This window comes from Dromiciops gliroides, chromosome 3 (assembly GCF_019393635.1).
Source record: "Dromiciops gliroides isolate mDroGli1 chromosome 3, mDroGli1.pri, whole genome shotgun sequence".
NCBI classification, from domain to species: domain Eukaryota; kingdom Metazoa; phylum Chordata; class Mammalia; order Microbiotheria; family Microbiotheriidae; genus Dromiciops; species Dromiciops gliroides.
In genome coordinates, this window is record NC_057863.1 from 557898921 (window position 1) to 557918007 (window position 19087).

Consider the following 19087-nt stretch of genomic DNA (forward strand, 5'->3'; position numbering starts at 1 on the left):
GTTGTGAATTTATTTGTGTAGGGAGCTTGCAGTATATGAATTAGCTCCACTGATATAAATCATAACCCATCCATGACATGCAAAGAGCTCTTAGTGAATTGTGTGAGGCACATGGAAGTTTAGTGGCAGGTACAGAGTCACACATTTAATAAGATGGTTAGATTTGAACCTAGGTCTTCCTGACTCCAACCCCAGCACCCCTATTCTCTAGGCCAGGGTATCTCTATACTTCTCTCCCAACCCCCCCCCCAATTTTAAGATATTTAAATATCTACATGAAATTTTTAAGAGGGTGGGGGAGGAGTGATGACAAAAGTTCATACTTGATTCAAAAGCAACATTTGACATTGAACCACCCATTAAATTAGCCCAAATGCTTCATCCTGCTGTGCCAAGCAACCTTCTCTTTGATGGGCAATTCCAGCAGGCTCTGGCCATGGCCAGGGTTCTTTGCTAGGGTTCTAGCTAATGGGCCAATCTTTAAGAGGCTCTTACACGATATCCTTTTTCCAGATCACACATCAGGCAATGGATTCATTTCAAGCCATTTGCCCCAGAGAAGTCAGATAAGCTTCAGGCATTTAAAAAACCACCACCACCAAACTTAAAAGATCATACAGAAAGCATTGCCAAACACAAGAGCCACAAACAAAAGCAAGAACTTACTGTAGCTACTTTCGCTATCGCTGGCATTAGAAGAAACATGTTCTGCAAGAACAGTGAAGCAAATTAAAAAGATACCAAGCATTGTGAAGCCGCTGAAGCTGAAAGGGGACATGGTCATGCACAGTCAACAGAAAGGTGAGCAGAAGTGAACTTGGAGCCAGAGAGAATGAGCTCAGTCTGGAAAAAACCTCAGCTACATGAGAAAATGAAGATGAAAACTTCATCTCTGTATTATGGGGATCCACCCACCCAGTCACCTACCCATGGACTTTTTTTTAGGCATATTCCATCCTCTTGTCTTTTCTTCAATGAGGGCCAATTCTTCAAGTACATAAAAATTACTCAATTACATTTAAAAAACAAAAACCCTCTTGCCCTGTTCACACATCATTGATTTCCCAGGCTACTTTGACAAAGGCTGGTGTGTCCAGGCATATTTTTTTTATTATGAAAATGGCTCTTTTTAGCATGAAGGGACAATTTATATGCAAGGTCTTCTTCTGTCCTTCCAACTAGCTGTTAGTCTCTGTGTAGGAGTTCCTAGTTAATGCATAAAGCCCTTTATTAGTATGAATGTATGCTTTTCTTTATTTAGATACTTTCTAAGAAATAATTCCAGGGAGGGAAACAGTTGAAATAATTTTCTGCTTTGGTTCATGAGAGTAAAAGTGTTTGGTGAGCAATTGGGTTACTTGTAAAAACTCTGTTTGTGAGTTACATATTTATTTGTTTTCTTCTAAGAGTCTAGTTGTTTGAGGGATGGCTCCCTGGGGAAGAGATGAATGAATGTTGGAGAACATATCTCAGGGGTCATATAGGTTTACACATAAAATTAGGCTCCTATTTCTCTAACCTCCCTTCATCCCCTCCTGATTATTATACTTGTATTTATAGTTTGGATCATTCAGTTATGGTTGTTGAATTAATCACCTTATCAAAAATATTTTTATTAGAGATGACATAGCTATTACTTATCTGACTTTTAGAGATTTTTACATATTTCTCACCAATAAACAATTACAAATGGCTACGGTTACAGGTAACTGCAACCTCATTGGCTGAATGGCCATGAGTGATGCCATTTTGTTCTTTGTATGTGAAAATATTATAATTTATTTAATATTATGCATTATCTCTGGCAGGTTAGACTGGCTTGTGGAAGAATGTGCTCATCAGGGCAAAATCTTTTGGTCAGGACACACAAACGTTATTTAGCTTGCCATTTCCCCCACTGATGATAACTGTATCCCTAACTTTGGGCAAGTCACTTTTTACTGTTGAGTATGGAGGAATTGGGAAAGAGAGTACAAACTAATTATAGTGCACATGCAGTACCACTAATGCAGAAACAATTCAAAGTATATATCTTACTAACTATGGGTCAGTAGTCCCATCTACATATATATGTGTCTGTATATGTATATATATACACACGCACGCACGCACACACTCCTCTATTTATAGAAACCTCTTTATTTTGTGATAATAGAAATTAAATAGCTTAAATGAGCTTCTAATTAACAAAGTCGTTACTGGAAAAATTCCTAATAGCACCACGTACCTACCAAAGACTTATAATATCAAATTCATTAACTCTCTCAACTCCCAAATATAGTGTCACAAGAAAATTGCCTTTATGAGGAAAATTAGCAAGATTTAAATCATGTCTATGGTAAAGTCCCAAATCCCTAATTATTTCTTCATTAATCAGCTGACAGTATCAACTAGAAAAGTCGAATGAGTCTTGGAAATTTTGTTTTTTAATGCTTTGCTCATTAACTCAATTTTGAGAGGGTATCAAGCATACATTTAAAATGCTCAAAGCATCTGGTCTTAAGTGATATTAAATTAATGAATCTAATGACAGTATTATAAATGTTTTTTTCTTCTAAGATTGAAAATTAGCCAGACATCTCTCATTATTGTTAACACTGTCTTTCTTTTTTTTTTTTTTAAGTGAGGCAATTGGGGTTAAGTGACTTGCCTAGGGTCACACAGCTAGTAAGTGTTAAGTGTCTGAGGCCGGATTTGAACTCAGGTACTCCTGACTCCAGGGCCGGTGCTCTATCCACTGTGCCATCTAGCTGCCCCAACACTGTCTTTCTAATGTTATCAGTCAGAATTTGGGCTTAATTATTATATAGATAACAATATAGGTATTTAATTCAGGTAGGAAAATTAGCCAAAAAAAATTCAAATTCATGACAGCATGCAAATAAGACATAGTTGATTATTCTTCTCTGTATAGAAGCTAGCAAACATCTGTTTGAAGATTGAAAATCTTTTTTTTTTTTCTTGGCACGGCAATGAGGGTTAAGTGACTTGCCCAGGGTCACACAGCTAGTAGATGTCTGAGGTCGGATTTGAACTCAGGTACTCCTGAATTCAAGGCCAGTGCTTTATCCACTGCACCACCTAGCTGCCCCCGAAGATTGAAAATCTTAGTCAATCATCTGGATCATCATTTAAAGGCAGAGGTTTTTGATTTTGTTAAAAATCAAAGACTAAGTAAGTGCATTGTTTACTAAGGCAGAAATTGGATTCAGAGTATCATTTTCTTTTTCTTTTCTTTCTTTTTTTTTTTGGGGGGGGGCAGGGCAATGAGGGTTAAGTGACTTGCCCAAGGTTGCACAGCTAGTAAGTATAAAGTGTATGAGGCCATATTTGAACTCAGGTCCTCCTGAATCCAGTGCCGGTGCTTTATCCACTGCGCCACCTAGCACTGCGAGTATAATTTTCACTACTGAATCCTGCCCCCAAAGCTTTGGATAGGCAGGGGGGGAGAGAGAGAGAGAGAGAGAGAATATCTTAAGTAAGTTTTCTTATGTAGCCTTTTGGAATTGAATAGGCCAACAAAAGCCCTTATAGAAAAAGTAAGTGACAAACCTAGTTATTAATTTGGATATTAATAAACTATTTGTTCATTATCAATAATTATATTTTAACCCATTTTTATATAACCTTACATTATGGTTGGTTGATATTGGATGTGATATATTTAACCTAGGTTTAAGGACTCAGTTCAGATAGATGTGGAATGTTCTAATAGCACTTAATTTTTTGGATTAAAATTCTCTGCCCCAAAGCTCACATCTTCTGAAAAAAATATGTTCAGGGCACTTTCATTATTATTTTTGGATCTGATCCAAGAAAAGGAAGTAAGAGTATGTGAAGCTTCAGTTACAATGCTTTCACCAAAGTTTATTGGCCAATGAATCACACTCTTGCCAGATGGCATAGCACCTATGGCACATCCTTGTCACTAGGCATGCTAATTCTGGATAGTTGGATATTACTTTCATGCTTTAAGGAGCTCCAAAGAATGAATGAAATTTTACAATTTGCTCTGTCAGAAAATTCTTTACCAAATTTAAGATTATGGCTTAGTTCTTAAAGAAGGCTATGAAGTCTCTTAGCAATTTCTCTTCATGTGGACTGAAGCCAAATTTTTCTTATTTCTCCCACTATTACTTAAATATGTTATGTATAATTCTTTTTTTTTTCTGAAAGTCTTTCCAGTGATTTGCTATGTAATAATCAACAACTGATTAATAAAATAGGATCATCTATGACAATAACCTATATACCTCAATAAAAGAAAATAAGATATATCATGAGTGAAATTCTATGTTTGCTCTCTTATCACTGGGTCTATACATAAAAACTAAATGTGGCAAGGGGTGGGGTTAGAGAATTTCAGCCAGTTGAATTTAGATATCCATCTGGATCTCATTTTTGTCTATAATGCATATATAAATAAAATCCTCTCAGCTAGATTGAATTATTTTTGTGTGTCTGGAACTGTACATCCAAATATCTTTCTCATTTTTTGTTTGTTGGAATTGTTAGGCCAGTGATTAAATTTTTCAGTTTTTAAGAAATTTTGATGGCATTTTTATATCTTTATGGGTAATACATGCCAAGATTTTGTTAATGTGTGTCCAAGTTTCATGTCCTTTTTCCACTCCACAAGCCAATGTTAAAGTACCCCATTGGTCAAGAACCCCAGAAGATAAAGTTTTCATCTTTAAAGAGATAAGCAGCTGCTCAGGATCCGATTCTTTTCTCTTATTTCTGAGAAGCTGTTTCATGATGAGCAATTTTGGAAAATGAATAACGAGTTTCATCACAGAGTTGGCTTCAGTGATTCTGGAAAATAGAGCCCAGTCCAATGTCTATTTGTTTTGAATATAAGAAATGAACAGCTTCTGAGAATTTTGTACTGTTATTAAAGAAAGCACACCGATTATGTGATGCAGTCGCAAAGAAATCACAAAACTTCTGTACTGTGTTATTTGGTGCCTATGTGATAGAATCAGCATTGAAGGAAGAAAAAAAAACAGGCAGTGTACTATGTTGGGTAAGTGAGGTTATTAATTTAGAGGAATGAGGAACTACCTAACGCATTCTTATGACATTAATTCTATAGACTAGATGAATTCTAATTGGTTAGATTTGTCACTCTAGACCACAAAATGGAGAACCTGACCATCTGATTATTATTCAATGCAGTTAATAAATTACAAATAGACAAATGAATAAGTTTCCCAAACTGTATTATACAAACTCTTCAAGCCGGATCACTGTAAGTCAGAAAAAGAAATCAGTTAAGGTTAGATCACAAAGGCACATTCATGACAGATCACATGGCTCAGTATTTACTTTCTGGAAATGCATGTCCCCCTTACCTATGAAACAGTGACTCCTGCAAATAGCAAGCACAGCACTAACCAACTGTGGGAATGGGGAATTCAATTAAATAATCCCTTGTGAAAATATTGAAGCAGGAACACAAACTGGCCTTTCTACTCTAATGTTCTAGAACCCTTTGGTTGTCCTTCCAGTCAGTGTGGATTCTTCCTCTTTGCAAGGCTGAGGCAGCAGAGAAAGTGATGCAAATGTGTGCATCAGGGACCATGTTGGGAGCACCACATGATCAGAAATGGAAGGTGTTCCCCACGAGAGAAGTTAGAGTGCCTAGCACACTATGTTGTTTAATGTTGACATGCAGAACAAAACAACTGAAAACTATTTTTGGCGGGGTTGGGGTGGTAGGGTAGGGAGCATTCACAGCTGGGTTACAAATGAAACTTGTGTGCATGCTAGGAGTAGAAGGGCCTCAGAAAAGAAACAAAAGTCAAACTGAAAAGTAAAGGAGGGAAGGAAATTTAAAAAAAAATAAAGAAAAGAAAAATAAAGAAAAGAAGGAAAAGGAAAGTTACAGTGACCATTCCTGGGAACTTACTCAGAGTCTTTGTTCCATAACCGTCGTCACCTAATCCGGGGATGTCCTGCATGGAAGTCCCCAGAGAGAGCAATGAGAGAGGAAGAACAGCCGTAGAAGAGGAAGGAAGAAGTCAGTGGAATTGAAATGGATACTACCATGACAGACCATGTTGACTAAGCAATCTGGATCCTCTCTCTCTCTCTCTCTCTCTCATTTTTTTTTTGGAAACAACTTTTCACCTCAAATTCTGCAGTTGGAGACTCACTCCGCTTTTTTTTTCCCAAGAAAAATCAGAGCTCCAAAAGTAAAATGATATAAACAAAGAAAATTTCAGCAAAAGCAAATGGAGCCCAGTCAACACTACACAAAATATGCCAAGTGCACAAACAATTAAATTTCACTTAGTTTTTCAAAACAAATCCACAAATTTACTGGTTAAGATTGAGTGCAAACTGCTGAACAGACTTAAATTTAATTCCTGATTTAAAACAAAATGAAACAACAACAACAAAAAAGGAGTTGGACAATATTAGATGTTGGTAACCAACAGAGATAATGAATAAACTTTTGGCTAGCCTTCCAAAATAGGAATACAGAAATGCACACCAGGGTTTCTGTCCCAATTTGGATCAAGTTATCCCATTCTTTTGGGAATTCAAATGGGTAAGATGCAAGCCCAAACAAAGGTATGATGTGGCTAAAGGTTGAATTCTTTGGAGAAGAGTCCAGGCCACAATTTCAATGAGTCTCTTCCCATTATTATTATTTTTTTTTGAGGAATAAATGAAATTCCAAAGAAATGGAGCATGAGCTAGATCCAGAAAGCAGTCAATCACTGGTCACAGTAGTAATACCTCACCTGCCTGCCTCACCTGTCCTGTTTGTTTGCCTAGACATGTAGGGGAGGTTGTGCCGTGGGTGTCGTGCTTCCTGTTAAAGTTGGCTGTGCGTGTGCTGTGTGTGACATTGTGTCCAAAAGTCTACTTACGTTCTGGATCACTGGTTTCCTGCTCACTCTGCTCCTTGCTCTTGTAGAATGGGAATTTTCGTGAAAAGATGAAGCTCTTTTTACGCTTGTCATTGAATGACTGTGAAGGAGAAAAGGCATGGGGCAAAAACAGGGACGTCTAATTGTTGTCACGCTCATGCTGACAAAACAACTAGTGTGTAAAAGTAGGGACAACTGCAGTGATGCGAATTGGGCTTCTCAAAATTAATGGTGGGGTATCACACCAAAGAGCCATTCTTTAATAGAAAGTCCTGGGAAATTCAAAGGGCAACCCCTTTTAAAACACCAAATCATTGATGACATCAAGGACAAGGTTTCTCCTGGTGAAATACTTCTTGCAAATAAGAATTAGAAAAAATTTTCTCTGAAGAATTAGAATTATTTTTTTTTCTTAAAGCCAGCTTCAGGATGAGAAATTAAGCCTTTTCAATAACAATTAAATTTTAAAATATTTCAAACTTCCAATGCATGTGAATTTTAGATTTTTAGAGATGGATGGGAACTTAGAGATGATTTATTTTACCCTCATTTTATAGATGAAGAAATTCTTGTCTAGAGAGGGGAAGGGACATATATATGACCAAAGGGAAAAGCAGTTGTTCTTAAGGCACCAACATTAATTACTAAATTATGAATTCACAATGTGAAGAGTTGGAGAGAATTCTAACCATTATAAGTGTAGTCTTCATAGGTGTAAATTACTATGTAAGTGTGTAAATACATATTAACTAGGATGATTTTTAAGTAAACATGCCAGAATTTCTCTAGTCAAATGAGTGTTTTCTTCTTTCAAAGTAGTCACCTTGAAAAGTTATACACTATTTTACTGATGCTTCCATTACTCAGAATGGTCTCATAGGTTCAATTATCAGAGTCAGAATTCTCCTATTGCTCATTTACCTTCTATCTTCAAAATTCCTCTTAGAACCTTGGGATTTTTCTTCAGGGCAAAGCTGTAAGCCTTGTAAAATATTACTTTAAGGTCCTGTCTCATTTGTTTTTTTCTTAACCAAAAAGGATCTCTCCCAACTGGATTACTTTGTCCACCATGTGAGGTTTCAGATGACTTAAGGCACCATTCATGGATGTGTCACAGAGAGAAAAGGTGGGAGTTCCTAGGTATTCCTCAATAAAGAATTACACTCTCACACACAGTCCAATTAGAATTAAAGTGGTCTTTTATTTGGTGCTAGAAAAAGTGACTCAGGAGTAAGTCAAAGACTTCACTTCTGTGGAGGAGATGGCTTAGAAACATCTTCCTCTCTGAACAGAAGGAATGCAAAAGCTTTTATAGAGAATATATACAGTGTCCACTTAAAAATGGAAAGTTCCTTTTTTGGGGTGAGGTGGGGAAAGCCTGGATGCTAGTCATATTCCTGAGAGTTGAGGGGGATTTTTTAAAAAATGATGGTCCTGATCTTTGGGGTTATCTTTGTCTCCTAGCTCCAGTCAGGTAGTAACCAGGCCTAATTTACTTTCCTGCTATAGAGTTTTATCTCCCCTTACTTCTTAGGTGTTTCTCTCCTGATATCTAGTTGACCAATCTAAACTTTAATAATCCCTTGATTCCTCAATATGTCTGTCTTGTTATCTGGTCATCTTTGGTTTTGCTTCTTACAGGAGAAACTTCTTCTGATTTATCCTAAGTCCCATGTCAGATGTCACAGAAAAAGTAATGGTTTGGGAATCAGAGGACTTGGATTTTTGTCCCTATTTATTAGCTGGGTAACCTGGTTTAATTTACTTAACCTTGTCATCTGTAAAATGAAAGGAATAGATCTGGTGTAGTGAAAATAGAAGTGTATTTGGAGTCAAATGACTTCAATTTAAATGTTGGCTTTGTTACTTAAAAACCTGTGTGACCTTGGCCAAGTCACTTAGTGCCTTTCCTTTGTAAAATGAAGAGTTTGGACTAAATGATATCCAAGGTCCCTGGTTTCAGCAATTGGCAGTCTCATTGAAATAAGTGTGTAGTCTTTCAAGGGACAAGTTTGAAAAAGACAACAAACATGGAGATATATAGGTTTTGGACTTGGTCTTAATTTGAGAATTAGTCACAATACTTTAGTCACAGCTCCTGTATAATTTAGTACGCTCTGTAAGATTAAGGACTTGTTCAAATCATCTAAAAGGCATGCATTCTTGGTGGTGTTTTGCTTTTGTATATTTAATATTAATTTAGCATATTTAATATTAATTTTGGTAGAAAATGCAATACTCTTTTTATATTAGAAAAATAGACTCAAGTCAGGGAAGTTTAGGTATAAATATGATTATAAGGTTAGAGTAGATGGATGGTCATTAGGAATAACATATTTCAAGATAGATTGCTTTCTAAAAATTGGGGCCATTTAGAGGGCTATATTTTTATAGTTCTTTAAGAAACAATTAATGACAGAATAAATGGCAGGTTCTCATTTGGGACAACAGAGGGCATCATCTCAGAGTCCATCCTTGTCCTAAAAACAATTTTGCTTAGTATAGACTTCACAATTTGGAGACAAATACTCATCCAGAGACAATGCTGGGAACCCATGGAGATTTTCACACTTTAAGGGGAAAAATCCTTGGAGCAAAAATTAATAATACTCTTGCATCACTCCAGTTTCATGACACTTTTACAGTTCAAGCATATTTAAACTTTAGTAACTGAAAACAACAACAACAACAAAAAATACCATGTCAGAATTAATGATTTGTGATCATCAAACATTCAACTTGAACATTATGGATGACTGTCATGCAAAAACAAAACAAGTTTCATGCAGTTTGAAACAATGCCAACAGGAAATAAAGCCTGAGAACAACATGGAGACACAGAGAACATAAAGGACATGGTGGTGGGCCCCAAACTGGGTCCGCATGCAAACCAGTTTGTTTCATGGTCTAATGGGGGCCAAATGAAAATGCCAATGTGTTTTCCGTGATCAGTTTTTGTCTTTTAAATCAAGATGTAATGTGTTCACATTTCTCAAGTATGAAAATGTTGTGTATCATGAAGTCATCTGATTTTGACATAATAATAATAATAATAATAATAACAATAATAATAATACTGGCCACCACACTTATAAAATAAAAAAATACAAAGTAATACCTCAAAAATAAAATCATCTACAACATCAGTTTTATTACCAAATGCCGTTTCATATTGGAATTAAAGAGAAAATAATGAAATTGAAACAATTAAGTTTTTCTGTGCTTTAATATCAAATAATCATTTTAGTTCATATTTACATAATTCAAGTAATATCAAAACACCTTTAAAAATAAGCATTACCTCAAATTTTAACATTCATATTTAGATATTTCAACCAGAAGGGGCTTTCATTGCTATAATTTATGATATTCTTTTATAATCTGACCATTGATATCACCAGTGTAGGAACTCGTGGTACTATAAATTCACTCCACTGATGGACAGTTGGCAATTTGCTTGTATTTTATAGTTTTAGAGAATTTCGGGGGAGGGGCAGCACTGGGAGTTTAAACTGAGTGGGTACTAGAGGTAAGTTTTCTGATTCCAAAGTAAATTTTCTAAACACTGTGGCATACATCACAGGGCTGTACTGAAACAATCTTCCTATATGCTAAAATATTAATGTATTATGACATTATATAAGTTTTATCCCTGCTGTATTTTTTCTAATTTAGAAAAGCAAAATCTATTATACCATTTTAGATGAAAGTAATACATTAGCAGTTCTACTATTTATAACAGGCACACATCTTTAACAACCACAGGCCTGGTATAAAACTGTATTTTCACTCATATTTAATACTTCTATGCAACAATTCTATAAAATCCTAATCTACTAAAATATAATTATAGTCTTATAGTTGATTAAATGATAGATAATTTTTGGTAATCCTAGAGTTTTATCTTAAATAATATTTAAATGTTCAAGGAATGAAGACACTCCTATGGGAACATTTATAGAATGGGCATGACCTTTAATACTGTCAAACAGCAACTTGTCCTTTCACAAGTCATTTCATACTTTCCTACCTCCCAGCCCTTGTACGTGGTGACTCCTATGCTGTGAATGGCCTTCATTCTGCTTGACACCTTTTGCAAATCAGCCTTATAGAGCTCATTTCAATGGCGCTTATGCCATGAAATTTTCTTCGATCTCTGCTCCTATCTAGAAATGATCTCTCTCTTCTTAGAACTTCCTTCTAACTTTATTTGTCTTTCTCCTACGTACTTCATATAACACAGTCTATTATGTGTTATGGTACTTGTGACCCTTGTCTTATGTCACCCTGGGCTATAAATTCCTTGAAGGCTGGTGTTATCATACTTGTACCCCATTTTCTCTTGCAGCATCTAGCACAGGGCCTGGAATAGAGCCTGCTTAAGAACCTACTGTGATAGATGCTTAATAAAAGTAGGCATTTACATGTCTGTGGATCTCAGTACTTTATAACCACTGCACATGAGCAAATTAAGGAAGTCCAAGATTTCCATTTCAGATTTTTCATGGTCAATCCTTCATGGATACATATGAGGATTCAGAGCACATTCAAATTATCAAGTGTCCTACTCTCTTCAGTTAACACTGCATTCTGTCATCTAAGAAAACTGTAGGTTTTTACTTCAGTGCTTACATTTTCACAGACCACTGAGCACTTATTTGTTTAAGCCAACAGCTGCAATATGCTACTGAATTAACCATTTTCTGTCTGGTTATCAATCTATAATTCAAAGGATAATAGGGATCTCAAACTCAAAGGGAGAGGCCATTCAGTCCAATTTCCTCATTTTACAGATGGGGAAATTGAAGCCCAGAAAGGATGAGAGACTTGCTCAAGGTCATATATGTAGTAACCAAAGAAGGATTTGAATATCAAGCCTTTGGTTCCAGAGCAATGTTCTTTTTGTTATACCATGAGATAACTGATATTTCTAAGTAGAACATACTAATTTTGTAGCATTTATAATAGAGTAGGAAAACTAAAACCAGGCTTTAATACAGTAGATTAGGAAGAGTAATTGCAAAGGAATCTCCTCTCCTCCCCACCCCCAAGGAAAAAACAACCCATAAACATTTTTGTCTTAGAATAAGAGAGAGCATACAAGCACCCTCTCCAGTCAAGGATGTGGGTATTTTGTTGATCTTGTTCTGTAGTTATAGATTTAATACATTTTATGTTGTGACAGACACTAAAGCCCTTCAACTACAGGAGGCAGCTGCCTTCCTTGGCCTTCAGAATCCCCCAAGTTCCTGTGTAGAGTGACATGAAGCTGACACAAAGCAACAACCTCCTGGCAAAGGGGAGCAGAGATAAAATAAGGATCTTCTCTAGAAAATAACCACCCAGAATTTCCAGAGATGGATGGCTGGATCTTGGCTTGAAATGACTTCTTTCTTCTTTGGGAAATCCAGAATATGGGGGTATGTTTCCTTTTTTCCTTCTCATCTGCCTCAATGCTTCCTTTGCCTCCTCCTCACCCCAAGTTTTAAACTGTTTTTATTTCCACTATGACACCTAAAACAGGATCATAGATCAGTGCAGAGCTAAGATGAATCTGAGAGACCATCTGTGACAAACATCTTATTTAACAGAGTCAGCTGGGTGATGTGGTGGATAGACTACTGGACTTCGAGTTAAGAGTTTCAATGTGGCCTTGGAGATTTGCTAGCTGTGTAACTGGGAACAAGTCACTTGATCTGACTGCTCTTCACCTCAGTTGCCCCATCTGAAGAGTGGGGATGACAACTGTTGTGAAGATCAAATGAGATAATGAAGAAAGTGCCTTGCAAAACTTAAAATCACTATCAACATGGTAGGTATGAAGACATTTAACCTCTTCATGGCTCATCTATAAAATAGATTTCATGTCTAAATCTATGATCTCATAATCTAGAAATATAGGTGAGGAAACAGAAAAACAGAGTGGTCAAATAACTTTCCAAAGGCCATATCATTAGAAAGCATAAGAGGTAGTATTTGTATTCAGGTCTTTGATGCTAAAGCCCTTGTTCATTCCCCTGTATCATATGAATGTACTTAACTGAGTTTATGTTAAGAAATCATACTGAACAGATGCTTGTTGCTAGCTTCTTTACTTTGGGGAGAGATTACTTTTAATTCTCACTTCTTCCAACTCATCCAACCCTCCAAACCACTACTTCTTTATCTTAGCTTCTCCCCTGCCCCCCCCCACCAACCTCCTTCTTCCCTTCAACTACTCACCTGTCCATCTGTGAAATCCTATCTGTCCTTTGAGGTCCAGGTATCAAATGCTACCTCCACCACAAAGCCTTCTCTGATTGCCACAGTAGGAAATGATTCCTTCCTCATTTGCTATCATCTCATTTTATAGGCCCTTCATGAATAGATCTCATTTTTGTATTTAATAGTGGCTGTGTCCAGGTTTTGTCTTTCTAAGCCTACTGCAGGTTCCTTAAAGTTGGGGATCGTGTCCTATTTCACATTGGATTTGAGTCTAAGGCAGGTCTGAAGAGGAGATTGAGGGGGACAGAACTTTATAGGAAGGATGTTCAAAGCCACTAATTCAATTCAGTAGTGAACAAGTCAAGTCACCTAGTGTTTATCAAATGCCAGGCCCTCTGCTAAGTGCTGAAGATGAAAAAAAAAAGGTAAAAACAGTCTCTTTTCTCAAGGATTTCACAGACCAATGGAAGAGACAACATGCAGATAATTATGCTCAAACAAGCTATATCCAAGATAAATTGGGGGTAAGAGAGAAGGCTCAAGGATTCAGTAAATGATAAATATTTGTTTAATTGAATTTTGGAAAAGGTTTTAGGGGAGAAAAGAAGGGAAAAGTAATATTTCTAAAGGTAAAGCATCAGAATCTGTTTAAAGAAATCTATGTATATACCTTTTTAACAATTTTACTGAATATAGAATGAGCATAAGGGGCCACCAGTGGGAAGAATTCAAAAGGTGATAATTTGGAGGAGAGGGAATAGGTAAAATGAGCAGGCAGAATGAAAGAAGAGCTGTCAGAGCATTCCTCCTGACCTAGTAGAGGAGGGAGAGGAATCAGGTTCATCATTTATTAAAATGTGGACTGGGGATGAATAGTTGTTAGTCTAAAAAAGGAACTCTGAAGCTGTAAGTGCATAAGGCAATAACATGCCCCACTGGCCATCACCTCGAAGCTGGCCTCTGCTTTGGGAAGTCAAGAGAGATAAGCAATTCCCTAAAGTGTCAGGAAATGACATCCCTCAAGAGTCTCCCCTCTCATTCTTTCCCAACCAAATTTTTGGATCAAGTCATAATTTATAAAAAGCATGTCATGTAATTGGCCATCCAGGGATGGGGATGGCTCATTTCAGATGAAGAAGTCCATGAAGTCCTTGCCCCAGTGATGTGGGACAGACTCTGGGGAAAAGCTGAGCAGTTGCAGATACTGAATGATTCACAGAATCTGAGACTTTCAAGGTTAGACGGAACCCCAGAGGCCTCTTAGAGGAACCCTGTGCTCTCTGCATATGATCATTTGGCTTGAGCATTTGTCTATGGCTAGGAATATTTCTAAATTCTAAATGGCCCCCTGGATCCCTTCACTAGAGAGGCAGATGTTGCCGAATGTGTGCTTCCTCACAGAGCACCTGGCCTGGGCTTATCCTCAGCAATGCTGAGCTGTGTTTTTTATGTGAGTTACATTTATTTACACCTTAGTTTATCTTAGATAGATCTTCTCGACTTATACAAAGGAGAACTAGTTACTCTCTCACTTGTCATCCATCCCTGCTCTGTCTACCCCAAAAGATCTCCCTCAAAATGAAGGCACATTTTTATAATTTTGTTAAAAGGACTATTTATGTCTACAACACTATAGGCAGCTAGGAGGTACAGTGGGTAGAGCACTGGACTTGGGATCAGGAAGAGCTGAGTTCAAATCAAATTTCACTTACTAGCTGTGTGATCCTGGGGGTAAGTCACTTAGCCTCTGCCTGCCTCAGTTTCTATAGCTCTAATATAGGGATAATAGCATAGCACTTGCCTCCGAGGGTTGTCAGGAGGATCAAATGAGATAATAATTGTAAAGTACTTAAAATGAGATATAAGTGCCGGTTATTATTGATAACAGTCCTAGGCTCTGCCTTTACTAGCTATGTGATCTTAGATAAATTACACTTTTCTCTCGGAGTCTCAGTTTCTTTATCTATAAAATAAGAAGGGATTGAACCAGATGAGCTGGGTTCCTTCCAGCTCTAAGTCCCATGAGCTTAAGAAAGATACTTAACCCCCTCTTAGCTTAGTTTCCCTCCCTAAAATAGAAATAATAATTATTTTACTTCTCCCACAGGGTAAATGGTTGGATAATGTGAGATTTGCAAAGCATTTTATAAACTTTGTCTCTTTTGATCCTCAACCAATGGTAGGTGCTGTTATTATCCTTGTTTTTCAGATGAGGAAACGGAGGCAGACAGAGGTTAAGTGACTTGCCCAGGATCACACAGCTAGTAAAGTACCTGAAACTGGATTTGAACTTAGGTCTTCCTAACTCTGGGTCCAACACTTCATTACCTGAGCCACTTAGCTGTCCTTAGACTTGAGTAGAACCCAGATCTCAGAACTTCTGATCTAATACTCTTTTCCCTCTACCATTATGCACATTGAAGAGGTTATATTTAACTAGAATTAGAACTAGGGTTCAAATCTGAATCCTCTGGCTCCAAAGTCAGTCATCTTTCTACTTTATCATGCTATCTTTGAATTGTTACTTTAAGAAAGAGTGAGCCCTCCCCAAACCAAGAGGGACTTCTGATGGTCTACTACAGAGTACAGATGCTAAAAATGGAACTTTCAAAGGGAAAACACACACACACACACACACACACACACACACACACACACACACACACACTGGGAGTTTCACTAGTATACTCACTTATTATTCTGACTGCAGATAACTGGAGCCTAGAAAAATCAGAATGAAGTCTGAGGCATGCAGGAGAAATGCCTTTGGAGATGAATTATTAACACATCTGTGGAAAAGGCAAGTCTGCTGACATTTTTAAGCTAACCCTCATCTGAAAATATATAATGTTTCTCCAATGTGCTTTTCCAGCTTTCTGTTTCTGATTTTGGCATGTTATTCATCACTGAAGTTGATATTTAGAGGAAAAGAATCCCTTAAATCCTTGGCACTCAGGGCTCTGCCACTTTACTGGTTCCTCTTTGGGAACTGGGAGACAGGGCCACAGTGCAGTGAAGTGTGATTCTTGTGGAGGGGGACTGAAGAATCCCAAGTTTGCTGTACTAAGATATGAGAACCTCAGGCTTCTAGAGATGTCTTTAAAAATATACTACAGGGCAGCTAGATGGCGCAGTGGATAGAGCACTGGCCTTGGAGTCAGGAGTACCTGAGTTCAAATCCAGCCTCAGACACTTAACACTTACTAGCTGTGTGACCCTGGGCAAGTCACTTAACCCCAATTGCCTCACTAAAAAAAAAATACTACAGTGGGATTTTTTTTCTTGTATTACTTAACTCACATTTCTAATCAGTTAAATTTTACAAAGTATTTTGTTCACAACATCCTTGAGAAGGATGTGATATAGATATTATTATCCCTATGAATTATTTCAGTTGTGTCTGACTCCTTGTGACCCTATTTGAGGTTTTATTGGCAAAAATACTAGAATGGTTTGCCATTTCCTTTTCCAGCCTGTTTTACAGATGAGAAAACTGAGGCAAATTGGGTTAAGTGACTTGTCCAGGGTCACACAGCTGGTGAGTATCTGAAGCTAGATGTGAATTCAGGAAGAGGAGTCTTCCTGACTCTGGGCCCAGTGCTCTATCCACTGGGCCACTTAGCTGTCACATTGCAAGGATTTAATAAATACCTATTCCCTTTCCTATAGATAAACAAGTACTCAAATCCTGGTTCTACCAAGGCTGAGTTTCATCTGACCTCTCTATACCACAGTTTCCTTATCTGTAAAATGAAGGTGTCAGGCTAAAGTATCTGCGATGTTCTTTTCAGGCCCAATATTTTATAACTCCATGTATAATCTGACCATGCTACAAAGGCTTCAAGCATAGTCCTGCATTATCAACTAAATGCCCATTTTTTAAGGATCAGTTGAGCTCATTTCAGAGAGGTCCAGCATCAAAAGTTTGGCTACCACTTAATAATTTTTTATTTTGGCCACAGAAACTTAGACCATCTATTGAGGGGTGAAAATGCTGAGATGTGCCTCAGTGGGGAAAGCACCTATTAAAATGAAATCACAGATTTGGGAAGGATTGAAGAAGTTTTAATGAATTGTAGAATGTGAAGGTAAAGGTGTGATATGAGGGAATGACATGGAACCAAATGAGTAATAAACTTTGGCACCATGTCTTCATTACCAGAAATAAAAGCCACTTACAAAAGTAAGTCATGAGATTCAGGAGTTAGGAGTCAAATCAGGAGGGAATATGGGGCAAGTCATAGCATTTTGGGGGGCTTCGGTTTTCTTGCGGTCAAATGATGAGTTGGCCTAGCTAATCTCCAGCTCTAAAGTACCATGATTTGTATGTAGCAAGAGAACATTATAATGAGAAAATCACACTATATAGTAAATTTAGATATGCTACAAAACGTGGGAATAAAACTTGGGTATTTGCTTAAGCAGAAGCCATATCTTTTCCATCTTGGTTTTTCCTTCTTGAAAGTCAACCTAGCTATAAGTGTTAGGTCTAGTATTCAAACCTGTCTTCTCACTACATGTCCTGAAAAGGGGGGAGCTGGGCAGGGAGGGAGGGCCTATGGGAGATGTCCTGGAAGTTCAATGGAGGCCAAGATCTGAGTAAGACAAGGTTAGCTTATTAAGGCCCAAAGTGACTTCAGGACATATCCCATTCTCAGGTGGGAGGAAGTGGAGATGATGGCTGTAATGGAGTTGAGTGGAGATGGCATGATTAGAGATATCCCTGAAGATGACCTCTAAGGTCTCTTTCAGCCCTCTGAATACTTGATTCTCTGATTTTAAAAACTCTAGCCAATGATCCTTTAGGCTGACGGTTCACTATCACACTCCTCTGCACACTGTTCTCTTCAAAATCATGTCTGAGGACAGTGATCATTATTCCAATAAAGCTGTCATAGCTGATTTTTTTTGGTGAGGCAATTGCGATTAAGTGACTTGCCCACGGTCACACAGCTAGTAAGTGTCAAGGGTCTGAGGCCGGATTTGAACTCGGGTCCTCCTGAATCCAGTGCCAGTGCTCTATCCACTGCACCACCTAGCTGCCCCTGTCATAGCTTATTTTTTTTTTTTGAGATATTTTATTTTTTCCGTTACATGTAAAGATAGTTCTCAACTTTTGTTTATACATGCTTTACACTTTCAGATTTTTCTCCCTCCCTCCCTCCCCTCCCTCCCCCCTCCCCTAGACAGCAGGTAATCTGATATAGGTTATATCTATATATATCTATACATATACATATAGATATATATATACACACACATATATATACACATAATAACATTAATCCTATTTCTGCATTAATCCTGTTACAAGAGAAAGAATCAGAGCAGTGATGCAAAACCTCAAAATAGAAAAAAAAACAACAGCACCCAAAACAAAAGAAATAATATGGTTCAATCCCTGTCATAGCTTATTAACCCAGAGTGAAACTCAGTGGAGTAGAATGAGTAGAGGACTTAGAGTAAAGAGGCCTGGGTTCAAATCCTAGTACTGGCCATCAGCAAATCCTTTGACTTCTTGGGTCATTTATTTATTCTTTACCTGCTCTGAAGGGCTTCCTGGCCTTTGAAACTGAATCTCTTCATTGTTCATTTCTGTCCATTACTATAGGTATCATTGGGCCCTTCTAATCATCATTAGTCAACAAGAAGATGGTAACCTCTCCATAATTTAGGGTCTCCAAGAGGTTAGATGAATTGTCCATGGTTACAATGCTGGTATCAAAGGCAGCTGGTAGCACAGTGGATAGAGCCCTGAGCCAAAAGTCAGGAAGACCCAAGTTCAAAGTTGTCATCTAACTACTAGCTGTGTGATGCTGGGCAAGTCACTTGACCTCTATTTGCCTTAGTTTTCTCAAATGTAAAATGGGGGTAATAATAGTATCTACCTTGTAGGGTTGTTGTGAGGTTCAAATGAGATATTTGTAAGCAGTGCTTTGCACAGTGGCTGGCACATAGTAGGTGCTATGTGAATGTTTATTCCTTCTCTGCCAAAGGAAAGT

General features: G+C 37.6%; 1 protein-coding gene across 12 annotated transcripts in view; it reads right to left on the bottom strand.

The window, feature by feature from the left end:
* DLG2 (discs large MAGUK scaffold protein 2) overlaps positions 1-19087 on the bottom strand; it is a 2692860-nt gene that overhangs the window by 30009 nt on the left and 2643764 nt on the right. For 10 of the 12 annotated variants that reach the window (XM_043992737.1, XM_043992735.1, XM_043992741.1 and 7 more), the window contains one exon: positions 5912-5957. In XM_043992737.1, coding sequence (XP_043848672.1) covers positions 5912-5957 — 46 coding nt within the window. Of the gene's footprint in view, positions 1-5911; positions 5958-6881; positions 6982-19087 lie in introns of all 12 variants that reach the window. The other 2 variants (XM_043992745.1, XM_043992746.1) reach the window with 1 other exon arrangement.